At 46.1% G+C, this 14,943-nt stretch overlaps 1 protein-coding gene across 1 annotated transcript in view; it reads right to left on the reverse strand.

The window, feature by feature from the left end:
• Positions 1-8,134: 8,134 nt before the first annotated feature.
• Positions 8,135-14,943, reverse strand: part of FAT3 (FAT atypical cadherin 3) — a 646,809-nt gene continuing 640,000 nt past the window's right edge. Inside the window, exons 24-27 of the mRNA XM_052662057.1 lie at positions 13,043-13,156; positions 10,202-10,261; positions 9,426-9,461; positions 8,135-8,757 (exon numbers count right to left, since the gene is read on the reverse strand). Coding sequence (XP_052518017.1) covers positions 8,135-8,757; positions 9,426-9,461; positions 10,202-10,261; positions 13,043-13,156 — 833 coding nt within the window. The remainder of the gene's footprint in view (positions 8,758-9,425; positions 9,462-10,201; positions 10,262-13,042; positions 13,157-14,943) is intronic.

A 14,943-nucleotide genomic window follows, 5' to 3' on the forward strand; every position in this document is an offset into this window, starting at 1 on the left:
CTTCAGAGGGTCTGTGCGGAGACTCGCAGGCCTGACACTGTCCTCTGAAAGCCCTGCTCATGTCAGCGTTTGACGTGTGTTTGGAAAAGTGAATTTAAGGGGGGAGTTCCCACCATTTTAGCATCATTTATGCTGAACTCTTACATTTCTTCTAGGAGTCTGGAATTTTGGTACATCCCAGGCAGAGGTGCTGACAAGACCAGCCTTCAGTGAAACCCTGGATGCTGAATGTCTGTTGAGCTCCCCTCTGGTTGACTATTTTAGAGCCATGAGTAGAACTCTGTGCTGAGTCTCCAGTTATCTTAGGGAATCACTGAACTCAGGTGTGCCTTGGGGACCCCTGACACAGACAAATAAAGTGGCCTTTCCACAGAGATCTGTTTCCAAGCTAAGAACCAGTCCATTATTTCAAAGGAACAGCAGAGAATGGAGATTGACAGTAAAAAAAAAAATCTTTCTTTTCCTCTTTCCCCAGCCAGACCAATGTTATTTCTTAATTGACATCTCTGGAGGTGATGTCAATTACCTTACCATCCTTACCTACCATTTTGGAGGTCAGGATGGAGATTTAAACACATTCTCTTTCTGCTAAGGGTGGCCATAGGAGAGTCATGAACACGAATATTTTCTTGGTGCTCAATTCATGAGCACATCCCTGGGCTGTTGGATTGAAAGGCAGGAGAACTCGAGCATTTTCAGTGCTTCCCTCTCTTGACATCTTTCTTATTGCAGTTACTAGATTCACCAAAATGAGGAAGGATTTATAAGATCAAGGGAATTGAGTTGGAGATGTCATTGATTAATTTTTCAATCAGGAATGTCTAGTGAGGGTCAGTACTGTGCATGCGTGCTAAGTTGCTTCAGTCGTGTCTGACTCTTCGTGACCCCATGGCTCCTCTGTCCATGGGATTCTCTGGGCAAGAATACTGCAGTGCGTCCCCACTTCCTCCTCCAGGGATCGAACCCTCATCTATTATGTCTTCTGCATTGGCCCCCGGCTGCTTTACCACTGGCACCATCTGGGAAGCCCGGTATTGTCCTGGGAACCCAGGAAATAAAGACAGTAAAGACTCAAGCCTGCCCTCAGGTAGCTTCTGATCCAGTGGGGCAGCCAGGGCTCTGACATTGGCTCAGACTGAGTTTCCAGAGCCCAGCAGTTTGCGAGCTGGTTCACATTATCCTGGTGGTCTGAAGCCAGCCGTGACACAAATGTTCATCCTGAAACCGAGCAGGACCCTGCGGGGCTCCTGGGCATGCTCTCTGTGTCCCCTGTTCCTAGTTTGTAGGGAATCGATTTTAGCCCCATGGCCTTCCCTGAGTTCCAAAGGGCAGGTTCAGTTATTAATCTGGCAAGGGAAGGGATGCAGAGACAGAGGAGTAGCAATCAAGAAATAATAGTGTAGCCTTCGGGCAGGATCCTGGTTCCACCTGAAGGGAAGAACGCACTGTCTCTGAGCTCTTCTGTAGAACTAAAACCCCCAAGGAATGGAAGATGCTAACTACTTGATGAAGCATTCTTCATTCCAGAGAGAAGGTCACAGATTGATAACTTGGGAATCACAGAAGCTCATCAACAGACCACCTGAGACCAGATTAAAGAAGAGCAGGCCCCGAACACACTCTGATCCTTATCAGCAATCCTATCCTTGAACCATTGCTGTAAAACTCCTCACCAAATCCCAGACATACAGTTTGGAAGGCATAAGCCCATGCGACCTCCTTTGCCTGGCAAAGCAATAAAGCTATTGTTTTCTACTTCACCCAAAACCGTGTCTCTGATTCACCACCAGTGCCCAGAGGCTAAGTTTTTGGCATCAATACCATGGAAGTGGGCAAAGCTAGCAAATCGGTGCGCCCCCTCTTTCCTCTGATTGTTCATCTCCCTACCAATGCATGGATGCGTCAGGGGAAGCGCACTGACTGAAACCGCCTGCCCTGGCTGGCACCATAGTAACTATTTGTAGGAGTCGTTTTAGGACAGGAGGTTCTGGTAAGGAACAGGGAACTAGTAAGTCACCACCAAAGAGAAGAGTTCAGGAAAGGTCAGAAGGACCATGTGTCCAACCACCTCCCAAAATCCTCGCTGGCATCCACCTTGGCTGAGTGATGCCTGTGCCACCAGAAAGGACTCTGAGTCAGAACGATTGTTTAAATAGAACCCAGAAACTAACGACAATACCTTAGATTGCAAGCCACGGGGCAGAGCAGTCCTCCTGGGTTCCCTCAACTCTCCTCCTCTCGCCCGGGTGCCCTTTCCCAGTAAAAGCTCTTGCTTCGTCAGCACGTGTGTCTCCTCGGACAATTTGTTTCCAAGTGTTAGACAAGACCCACTTTCGGACCCTGGAAGGGGTCCCCCTTCCTGCAACAGATGGACAGGTGGAACGTAGCCCACTTGGTCAGGAGACTGAAAGCCCAGCTAGGGGAGCGCGGCGCTGGCGCTCCATCCCGGGCAGGGCCAGCCCCGGGACGCTCAGTGCCCGAGGAGGCGCCTTGGTGCCCCTGCTGCTCAGACAGGGATGCTCTCACGGCAGGCCTGGCCCTCCCGCACCCAGGCGAGGTGGGGACTGTGCCGCCCCTTTTGTAGTCCCTTCTGGTCTCAAGTTAACTTCCTGTAATGCCACTTCTTCAGAAGATCAATTTGCCACTCCTCAACTTCTCTTGTATATATTTTGACTTTTAGTCTGTATACAAAATTGTCTAGAGCTCTGCTTTTTGGAGGAAAATTCAGGTGTTCATTGTGCCCCCAATTTTTGGATTTATTTATTTAGGAAGAGGCTTGCTGGTAAAGCTGCCTAGAATGCATGGGGATGCATTTACAAAATATTTCTGCAGTGATGAGGCTCAATGATCCAGCACTGCTTTCATCCCCATCAGGAAAGAAAAAAAAAGCCTACAGGCAATGGCATCCAGTAAGAAGCTACATCAAATTTCAATGTAGGCATGCGCCAGAGCCCGTGGAAGTCTTTATGGCAGAAAGAAGTTTCTGAGAAAACTACTATCCCTACAAATATAATTGCCATGTGAGCAATTAACTGAAGACAAATGAAAGGCAACACTTAAAAAAAGTCAACACGATTGACAGTTTCATTTTTTTCTTTTTACTTGAAAATTTGTTTAACCATCAAATTTTGGCAGTTACAAACCTGTACACTGTTCGTTTTTTTGTGGGTTTTTTGGTCATCTTTTTTTTCTTTAATTTTTTTAGAAAAAGAACACAAGACTGAATACTGCCAACAGCATTATGTGCAGAAACAATTCATTCCCATAAGGGCCAGGACCCACTTTAAGTGTTAGCTTTCCCTTTGCATAAGGTTTGGTGTGTGATGTGTGTGCAAGTTGAGGTGAGTATATGTGAGTGTGAATAAATGATGTGCTTCATTCTGAATCTGAAATGGCATACAAATCAGGTACTTAGTAACTGGGCAAAACACACTCGATTTTTAAAATGTCAATAAAAACATTTTCTTGGAAACAGAGAAAGTTAAATGAAAACAGTAGAACCAAAGAAAGGCTACAGAACATTTGGAAATGACTCAAAAATGCCATTTTCAAATCTAAAATGCTTTATGTGTGTGTGTGTAGTTACCTCAATAGTTTGCAGACCAACAGCATGGGTGACTTAGAATTATATTCAACCCCCCAAATTAAAGTATCCTGATAGGCATCAAATACAGTATATCTACAAAAGCCTGGAAAATTGAAACCATTATATACAATTTTATAAACATTTTAACACCGAAACATACATCTTTTACAAACCAGCCTGTTTGTAACAGGTAAATTTACATGACAATCTCTCTGATACAGTGCTTAAAAAGAACTGCTTCCATTTCTGAACACATCTGAACACATTTGTCATTTCCCGAAATGCAGTAGTATGGGCTCATAAAATTGTTCAATAGTAGCAATTCAGGTATTTGTTTGCCAGAAGGGTACTACAGTACATACTGATGGGTCCAAACACACTCCTAATGACTCTACGATTCTCGAGTGCATTCTAAACACTGGAAGAGACTAATTATGGCCTTTGTGTAATATTACATACTTGTAATTATTGCTTTTCATTATTACATAAAGAAAGAAAATCTTATTCTTTTCCTATCTCTTAGCCAGCTGGCTAAATATTAACTGATGCCAAATCCACATATGGCAACTTTAAACCCTAGCATTATACAACCAGAAGCTTAAAGACATTGTGGATTTCCACCAGAATAATGTGCAGTTGAACGCTGCAGGACAAACCCCAGCAAAAACACAGAACCCGCCTTCTCACAGACCACACAAAATGATGACGCTAAAGAAATGCCTCTTCACATCTCCATTTCTCATGATTGGAAGCTAGAAACAAAAAACATAAAACCTAACCACTTTAGCAATATCCGTGCACTGGGAGGGCAGCAGAGAGGAGAGACCAGACGATTCTCTGGATAACCCATGCCAAAGGAGCACCAGAGCCCCCAGAATTCTCCCATGGAGGTGTCCCTGGGTCCTAAACGATCTGGTTTGCTTACCTCTTGTCTCCCTGATGCTGATCATGTAGACACAGGCATCGGCGGGGCAGCAGGTGGGTGGGGGTGGGTAGTAAACAGGAATTGGCCGACAGTGTTTTCCTTGCTTTCTTTCCCCAGGATCTGCTACGATTCCCAAGAGTGGTTCCAGGTAAGTTCCAGGAATGCATCAATCCCCTCTCTAGGTTTTCACCCCCATTGTCTGATAGGATAAATCTTAAATGCGTGGACTTGACTTGTTCGTATCACTAAGTTTTCTACAATGGCATTTCATGAACTGGCAGGATAGGAGTACATGGAAAGTTGGCATGGAATGAAACTCAGTAACAAAATCCTCATAGAAGCAAGCAAATAAATTAAACACCTACCTTCTTTATCTTTTACAGCCCCAGAGCTTCTGCTGACTGTATGACAAACGTCGCTAGTTCAGCTACTCTCAACCTAATCAGAATGTGTGCGATACAAGTAAAGTGCCTACAATGGGCTATGGAAAACAGCTTCCAGAGGTAGCACATACAGGTTAGGAAAACATGTATGGGAAAGACACTAACTGGCTTAAATCTTTCCCATGTGGTTCATCAGGGTGAATGGGGTAGGGCTGGGAGGAAAGAAAAAAGAAAAACAAATGGACCCGGTAGGTAATATAATCAGAGCTTTACTGTACTTACTGATCAGTTTGAGTTCCATTTTATAGCTATCATTCCATCCTCATTTTAGAAAACATTCATTTGGTGAAAGCAGTTTTGATAGATGTCCAAAGAAATGTATGAATTCTGTCACTGCACCTTTCCTATGGGGGCTGTAAAAAAAAAATCTAAGATCATGAGGCTTCCAGAGAAATACTCTCCATGAGTTCTCTCTTGTAGTATATTCCGCAGCAGGAATGGGGTGAAATCAAAAGCTCCAGCAGAAGCAGGCAGATACCATGCCCCATGCAGGTGAGTGGTGAATAATAGTAATAGAAAGAATACTGGTCAAACGGATGAGTTCTAGTTCTTGTTCAGCTATTCAACTTCTTGTGCGAGCTTGGGTGAGTCCCTTCCCCTCTCTGGGTATGTTTTCTCTTGATAAAATAAGGGCGTTGGATAAGCAGATCTTAAGGACCCTTCCAGCTCTTGAATCATTGGTCACCCCACCTAGTTCCATCTTGGCCTGGCTGCAAACCACTTCAGAATCTACAGGAAAAGCTAATTATTCAGAAAGGGAAAAGATAACATGTGTTTAAAAGTCACTGATCAAAACATAACACACACTTGTCTGGGATACATTTAGCTGCAGAGCTACTCTGCAGAAAACCAGGGGAAGATATCCTGAAGAAAGAGGTATTTTATCCAGGTCAGAGCCAAGAGTGGGCACAATTTTCTTGGGTGACTTCACAGCAGCACTGGGATCTATGTTTTACTTCATTACTGGGCTCCACAGGCACTCTGCCTGGAGGGTATGCTGTGCAAGCTGGAGTGGCTCGTGGGCATTAATCTCCTTCTAATATTTCCTGGGGCAAGAAATGAATTGTTGGTTTTACTTTGATTGTTTTTTACGCCACTGCATTATAGAAAGTGTAGCAGCGATTCTATTCTAGACCATTAGTTTGTCATTTTCGCTGTGATTCTTGCAAATGGGTTTCTTACATAAGAAAAATGCCAAAGAGTTCATCCTCCCAAGCAGCCTTAGTGAAATTCATTTATTTCAAGACCACGGTGCAGATAGTGTTTCCATGAGTAGGTCTGACTAAGAGATAAGAAGAGGAGAAAAGCTGAAAAATCTGTGAAGTGTACGAGTGTACAGTTTACTCAGGAAGCTTGAGAATGAAAAGGAATTTTTGTTTGTTTGTTTTAACCACAAACTTTTGCAAACACTGACTCCTATAAAGAAGTGGATTGAACATGACCGAAACAACTGAAAAATGCGTCTGAATGGGTGATACACAGACTCAGGACAGTATAGTGGACACAGCAATGCCATACGTCACCAGAAACTGGACACAGACTCGCTCATATGCAGAGAGTGCAAATACGCATTCATTTAACCATGGCCTCTGTGCACGTGCCCATGAGCTGACTGAAGCAAAAGAGTAAAGTTACTCAGCTCATCACCTTTCAGCTTCGAGTTACTGTATTTCCTGTCAGATGATTCTCCTGGCAGTTTTGGAAACTCAAGGTCAAAGCCCGCATGTCGGAAGAGAGGAGAACCAAAAGGCAGGGTGTAATGAAACTTCATACTTTTTTCAAATAAGAGTTTAGTTCTGAAAAATTATAACAAAATACTGTTTTGTCTTCTTCCTTAAAAAAGCTCAGTTTTGCTTCAAGTTAATATAAACGGCAATACCAAAATAAAGTTAACTGAATCGGAAAAAAATATGGCATTTGGTGTTTCTCTAATATCATCAAGATCAGAGAAATTGGAAGGTTGGCCTTGCTGGCAGGATTTTTAACACAGGTTGTATCCTAAAACCTTCCTGTCACTTTTCCTCAAGAGCAGCCTTACTGAGTGCAAGCACATATCTGTACATAGGCCCAGACACACACACTATTATAATTTATACACAATAACTAATCTTTCTTCTCCTTTTTTAAAAACACAAAATTGCATCTATAGTGATGATGCCACCAGTTTAAAACACACACCTTTTATCTGCATTATCAAGAACTGTGATTATCTAGCTGAAAACTTTGGAAGTATTAAATCTTCTTTTTTTCCTTGAATTTGTGAATTCTGCTTAAACCTCTCAATATCTCTCATTCTAGGGAACAATGTACTAAAATATTCCTCTTTTTTGTCTCTTTATTTCCTGATTCTCAGAACAAATGCCAATTTCTGCCTCAATGTTAAAACTGTAGTTACAGTCAAGAATATTTACTGGAAAACACAAAGACAGATAATCACATTCTTTCCAATGTTTCCACAATGTTAACTTTCCCCTCAACCTACAAAATGGGACCCAGATATCTCAAGTATTCCTCTTCATTGATATCTTTCTCAATGATCATAAAATATAACCATATTATTTCGGATGCTTAACACAAACAAACAAACAAAATTAACTAAGCATACTAAACATGTTACCCAAACCTAACTTTATAGCTGAAAATTGGGCAGCTTATTTTAAAAAAAAATAAAAAGTTGATTTGAAAGGCTTCAGCCCATTTTCTTATTTAATAATGGCCGTTCCTCTTTGCTTTTGCCTAAGAGACTAACTTTTCCAACAGTCATAACTACTATTTTCACTTCCCCCCACTGGCTCAAAATTATATGCAACATAAGCCTCTTGGCTTGCTGCCAGTTATTAATACTGCAAGGACTGGACCGACGCTGTAACACTTCCCAGGGCACAAGACTGCACAAAGCAGACAGATGGGCCGTCTAACGTCACAGCGGAGCTTGATTCCCCCTTGAAAAAACTCGGTGCACCTGCTGGGTCATGTAGACAGGCACGCACTGCCCGGGCGATGGGTCACCTCTCAGAAACAATGTGTGAGCCTTTCCTTTTCACCCAAGCGGAGTCGAGCTTGCTCGTGACAGTACTGGGAAGGAGTTTCCAGCTGAAAATACCACGTTGCCTGCTGCACGGAGCGGCGAGCCGCGCCGGTCTCGGCGCACTGTGCCAGCCCGCGGGCTCCGCACCGCCTCTACACCTGGGTCTGCTGCTGGGTCTCCAGAAAGGGAATGTGGAGGCTGGCGAGGCTGAGCTCCCCGACGCTCTCATAGTCACTCACGGCCGCTTCGGAGTCGTCAAAGCCGCAGCTGGCCGACACGTCGGAGGACGAGGGGCCCCGGGAGTTGTGCAAGGAGAGGGCCACGCCATCTGCGGGGCCCGCCGCGGTCTCCGCGCCCGGGTTCAGGCTCACGGCGAAAGTACTGAACTGGCCGGCGGCGGGCGGGCCCCCCACTTCCGTCTCGTGGGGGAAGGCGTGGGGAGGGAGGTACTGGCTGGGGTGGAACTGCGGCCGCCTCCGGCAGCCCGGGCTCAGCGTGCCGGCCAGCGAGCCGGGCCGCGCGGGCGGCAGGCTGTCGTACTGGTCCGCGAAGTCCTCGGGCAGCGGCGGCGGCAGCGGGTCCTGCCCCAGGAAGTCGTCGTCGTGCGGCGGCGGGTACTCGCTGTCCACGTCGTACCCCCCCAGGTAGTAGTCGCTCTCCAGCCCCCGCGCGCTGCCCGGCGGCGCCGCGCCCTCCTGGTTCTCGTAGGTGGGCACCTCTTCTATGTCAGACAGGCGGGCCCCGGGCATCCAGTCGGACGTGTCCCAGTGGTAGGCTGTGAGAGGGAAGCCAGGGCAGTTAGTTTCCTCCAGGGCGGCGCTGGGCACAGGGTGCAGAAAGCCGCGGGCAGGGGACCTGGCATGCAACTCTCAATGCCCAGGAGACAGCTAAGAAGCCAGGCACAGCCCCATGCTTTTTACAGGGCCCTTCTCAGGCCCAGCCGTGCTCTTGCCCGGGGGGCACAGGCAGCAGCAGCTCTGAGGAGGACGCCTGATTGCTGCTGCGTCTCCCACTCGCCATGGCATAAGCCTTGGTGAGCAAGGGCACGCTGTGGAAACACAGTTCTAGAAGGCTCTCCCCTCCACTCCCCCTTTCTAGCTGCAGGCTAAGTGCAGAGCCAGGCTGGCAACATGCTCCAAGAGGCAAGATGCACCAGCCTTCCTGTGGACCGCAGGAGGGCGGGAGATACCCGTGCAAATGAATGAATGACTGGGGCAAGGGAGAGGCTTGGGGAGGGAGACGTGGGCGGGGCTTTCACCCCTAGTGCTGCGCACACAAGACACCTGGAACATGCAAAAGTCAGAGCACACAAGACACCTGGAACGTGCAAAAGTCAGGTCAAAGACACTCAGACACGATGGAGGGAGACGGACAGCGTAAGCGCAAACTCAGAAATTTCTAACGCATAAGGAACATCTGGTGCTGGGGACGTGGCAGTGTCACCTCGGTTGAAGTTCTGTCCTTGATCCATGACAGACACTGTTTAAACACAAAGGGAGAAGTGAAACTGACAGTCCAAGGCGTGTGAAGAGGGTGCGACAGCACATTTTAGATGACTCTTAACAATGCTCCTATTTCTCCCTGTCGTTATTCACAAAACAAACAAAAAAACCCATCCATAGCAGGCCCTAATAGTTTTAAATCCCTAATGAAAGTTACTTGATTGAAATCAACCCCCATAATATTGTAGCTTTGAATGATTTCTTAAATATCCCTAGCTCATGGTAGGTGCTCAATCATGTTGAATGTAAGAATGAACTTAGTATTAATCTGGACTTCAACTAAGTGGCTATTCTTCTCTGGGAAGGGATTTTGTAAAAAGAGTATCTCACATATTGAAAAAATTATGAACTGGATTTTTTTTTTCAAAACTGTAAAATTCACTCTAATTTGGAGAGAGACATTCAGTGTCTCATTTGAAACCACATTTTTACTGTTGCCAGCTGATTAAAATCACCCTTAGTTCATAAAATAAAGAAGCTACAAGGATGTATTATACAGCCCAGGGAATATAGCCAATATTTTATAGTAACTATAAATGGAGTATAACTTTCAAAAAGTATTAATCACTATGTTGTACACCTGAAACATACATAATACTGTACAACTATATTTGAAAAAAATAAAATAAAATCATCCTTTTTCAAAGTAACAAGGAAGCAGTATTTCCTAAAAAGGTAGATGCCCCAAGAAATGCTACGGAAGAAAACAGTAAATACCTTCATTCTCTATAGTGTCAACCACATTGTTGACAAGCTGAATGACAGTCACTATGGATGCTTGTGGCCAGGAGAGACGACAGGAGGGAGGAGAAGGACAGTCTCAGGTTAGTCATGTCTTCTGAACATGCAGTCTCAACAGCAGCAACGAAGGTACAGCACGCAAATACCCAGAGTTTCCCACAGTCCATCTACTGGGCCACAGGGGACACTCTTATCCCCTGGGATTCTCGGAGGAAGGGAAACAGCAGCAAATCCAGGGCCAGGCCTCCTGAAAGGCATGGTTGGCAGGAATTGCCATGCCATAAACTCACACCTCGTGGCCCAGGGAAATCAATCTAGGAAGGCAGAGGCTCGTAAGCTCATGCTAATATCTCATTAGTAACTCCCAAAGGCTCCGAGGAAGATTGCACTATTCCCAGGGATAATTACTTGCTGGACAGCCGTGCTACTCCGAGCCAAATGCCAGTGATGGACGATGACCTTTGCAGGACTGATGGTTTCGCCCTCAGATGGCGCCACTGGCAGCCTGGGACGACCCGAGGCCCGGCTCCCACCAGCAAAGTGTAGATGGGAGCTTGGCCTCTGAAATAGTCAGGAAATGGGGAGGAGATTTCTGTGCCCACCTGGTTCGCCTTAGCATCTGATACCAGAAGCTTTTGGAGAGGTGATCAGGCTTAAACCAATCGGTAGAAGGCTAAGTCAAAGATCTCTTTTTGTAAATGTCATATTACTCTTAAAAACATATGGGTTATCTTCAAGTATCTTTTGATACTGATTTCTAACATAATTCCACAGTGATTAAGAGAACAGATTCTGTATGATTTCAATACCTTTAGACCATCAAATTTTTGCACCTTGTTTTAATTTGTACCCTGATATTGTATGAAAACTGTATAAATCTTAATTATGTAGAATTGGTTCCTGGTGCTTTTCAGGCCTACTTTGTATGTGTGTGTTAGTCGCTCAGTGGTATCTGACTCTTTGAGACCCTGTGGACTGCGGCCCGCCAGGCTCCTCTGTTCATGGAATGCTCCAGGGAAGAATACTGGAGTGAGTGGGTTGCCGTCACCTACTCCAGGGGTTCTTCCCAACCCAGGGATCCAACCCAGGTCTCCTTCACTGCAGGCAGATTCTTTACCATCCAAGCTACCAAGGAAGCCCTCAGGTCCACTGTATCCTTCTACTTTTCAGTCTATTCATTCTATTAACTTTTGAGAGTTTGATATTGAAACGCCAACTAAAAACCTTAATTTACTTAAAAAAATTGTAATATATAGTGAAATTATCTGTAATTTTGTTCTGTCTTTTCCAAGTCTCCTATAAATGTGTTATCATACTTTCATAATTTAAAAAACAAGAATGAGGAAAAAACAATATTAATTGGAAGAAAATTCCTAACACTTTAGGAAGCCTGCTAGAATGGACCAGCCTAGAATGCTAAGCATGAAAACTCAAGTGTGTCATGAAGCAAAGACTGTGAAAGTAGTCAACCAGACATCGTCCCTGGTGTTGCTGTCCAGAGATGGAAACGCTATGTTCTTGGGTGCCTCTAGATGAAACACAAACCAGAGACAGCTCTTCTTCTGGTAGGGCTGAATAAGGGGGTAAACACCAAGGCAAACAGATCTGGAGACCTGCCTCTGACCTTCTGAGATAGCCTGGAAGAAGTCTGTAGTCAGCATGGCTTGTTGCCCAACGGTTTCTGCACCTCTCAGGAGGGCCAGGGATTTGGGGAGGAAGTGGGAGGGACTGGGGGTAGTTGATGGGGAAAGCAGACTGTTTTACTTCCATGATTGATGTTATGGTGTTGGGGCTCCCCTGTTTCTATCTTTACCTGTTGGGTGGGAGTGGGGGACAGCAAAAACTGTGTTGTTTTCATTTTGTACTTTATGGTACAGAACGCCCAGTGTTGGAGTCAGTGCTCAAGAGAGACTCTGCAAGGGTTTAGGGTTGAATGATGACATACATTAATACATATTCCATTTTTACCAGTTGTTGACAAATGGGAAAATGGCATAAGGTATCGACTAAGATAAGGTTGCCTGTCTGTTGATGACTACTGGAAATTATTCTTGATTCACCACCATGTGGTAAATTCTCACTGTTTCATGACCATTTTTACTCCCCTCCCCTTCCTGGGGGTATCAACCCAGTCTCCAAGCCTGGTTCCTCAGGTCAGAAGACCAAGTCCAGAATTAACGCCCTCTCCGTAAGCAGGGGCTCATAAGTGGTGGAGGTGGCAGCTGTGGAGTCAGTGGGGCTCATGAGCCACATGGGACTGAGTGCACCATTTTGGGTCCATCTGCAAGTTTCAGAGGAGCGGATGTATCATGTCTACTAGAGTCTCCCAAAGCTCATGATCCCACACGATCACGAGGGTTCTCCACTGAATGAAGGCACTGCCTCTCTGGGAAGTAGGTTCTACTGGAAGGAGGTCTTGCCTCTGAACGAATTTCTAATGATGTGGAGGCTGGATGTAGAGTGAACAGTGAGGACATCATCACGAGTTAAAACAGGAAATAAATCACAGTTTGCTAGAGAGTATTCTTTGGTATAAGGTAGTTCCATCATGACCCAAATCAAAGAGGACGCATTACTGGAGGTCTGGGGGAACCTTGTCTCCTTCTGCGCCTGCTCACAGCTGGGGAAGCTCAATGAGAGCTTTGCTTTTTCTGTGAAAACACCCAACAGTGGAGTTTACCAAAAAGCTGTGAGCATGGGCAGAAGTCCAAGATCAGGTCAGGAAACAAAACAGGTCCCATCACCCTCCCCTCAGCCAGTGGCTGCCAGCACAGGAAACATGGTCCTCCAGGGGAAACAAATCCCAGGACTTCTTACCATTGTCGTCGCCCGAATCCGACTGGAAGGAACTCAGGGACTGAACTTCAGAGTTGCTGCCTTTATTACTGCCTGCAAAGCAGGTCACTTCTCCCGGGTCATCAACCCCTTTGTCTTCGCGGACAGCCAGAGAGAAAGCAGAAATGACACTGGTTACCTTGTGCATATTTCCAGCCCCGTCCCCCGCCAGAGTTCACTTCTTGGGGCGCTTTCATCTGCTTAGAGAAAAGAATTTAGCCACACAGTAGAAAATTGATTGTGCCATCGGGGGCAAAGGTCTGTCAATCAAGAGATTTACATGATGGATTTGAAACCCTTAACCCGTGGCAAATGAGCTTCCAAATAGCTGACAGCCGAAAGTCACTGTTCTGTCTTCAAAGGGGAGCGACTGAGTGAGGAGTGAAGGGAGGATGGAATGGGCTGGGTTTTGCCATTCAGAGTTCATTTAAATCATTTGCATGGATCGACGTGGTGTCAACACCAGGTTAGGCGAGATTATTTTTAAAATAGGGGTATAAATATTTTATAGGCAAGAATATCATTACAGGTCTCCAAACTTCATCTCTGGGGAGTGAGTGAAGTTTTCCGCATTGCCTTCTAGAGGGCAGCGTCACACCACTTTTTGGGAATGACAGCACGTGGCACTCTGGCAGGAGGGCAGTCGGTGGTGTGGACGTGCTGTTAGCCACACACTTCCCCTTTCTTTGCCGCACAAAGACAGCCTGCACACACACATACCAACAGACACCCACACAGCCACACACACTACAGGGCTACTGTCTTATTTGATGGACTAAGGAAGCAATGGAAAACAACCCGTTATCTCCAAGTTGTCAAGTGAAAAATGAATTAGTCGCCCAGAGACTGTCTCACCAGCTAGCGCTGCCTTGCTTAACAAAGGAGGAAATGTATTCCGTGAAAACTCAACAATACTTTAGGGGGCCGCGTGAGTTTTGGCCTGAGGTGGAGCCTGGAAATAAAGCTGTCACATTCCGAAGTATGGGGAGGGAACTGATCAGCAGGAAAACTTCCAATCATTACAGAGTGTGACGGCAGCGAGAGAGGGGCCTCGTGCTTCAGTAACGGTTGTTCTTCTCTGTGACTAGAGGGATCACCGTTTCTTCCACACGGGGTAGTGGTGGGAATGGGCACTGCGGCGTGCCCTCTGCCACCAGAGGCTGGAGCCACAGCAAAACAATCAGTTGATAAACAGCTGATCTAAGTGGAGAGAGATGCCAGGGAGATATTCACCTGTCAGGAGCCACACCACAGACAATAAGATGTGCCTTGGAAAAGCACAAAATGGGCCCAGGCTCAGCCATGAACACAGCTGATGGGAGGGAGGAGATGCCAGGTGACCCACCCTGGTGAGCACAGTGCTGGGCAGAAACTCCTCTCTGTACTCCTCCATTTATTTAAGCCCCCCATTTTTCACTGCTAAGTAAAAGAGAGGATTTAGCAAGGCCGCAGTGAAGTCTAACTCTACAGATAATTTGAGAGAGAATATATTTACGGGTAAAATCCAAGGGTGACTGCTGCTGCTGCTAAGTCACATCAGTCGTGTCTGACTCTGTGCGACCCCATAGATGGCAGCCCACCAGGCTCCCCCGTCCCTGGGATTCTCCAGGCAAGAACACTGGAGTGGGTTGCCATTCAAAGTGAAGTTGCTCAGTTGTGTCCGACTCTTAGTGACCCCATGGACTGCAGCCTACCAGACTCCTCTGTCCATGGGATTCTCCAGGCAAGAGTACAGGAGTAGGGTGCCATTGCCTTCTCCCAAGGGTGGCTACTTGAAGTCTAAGTGTGTCTCCTTAACGGTGGACTCAGCAGTGGGGGCGCACTAGAATGGCATGTGTAGAGGCTCTCTGCCATCACCAGCAGACCCTCCCTCTCCTGTGCCT

The sequence above is a fragment of the Budorcas taxicolor genome, chromosome 25 (assembly GCF_023091745.1).
Source record: "Budorcas taxicolor isolate Tak-1 chromosome 25, Takin1.1, whole genome shotgun sequence".
NCBI classification, from domain to species: domain Eukaryota; kingdom Metazoa; phylum Chordata; class Mammalia; order Artiodactyla; family Bovidae; genus Budorcas; species Budorcas taxicolor.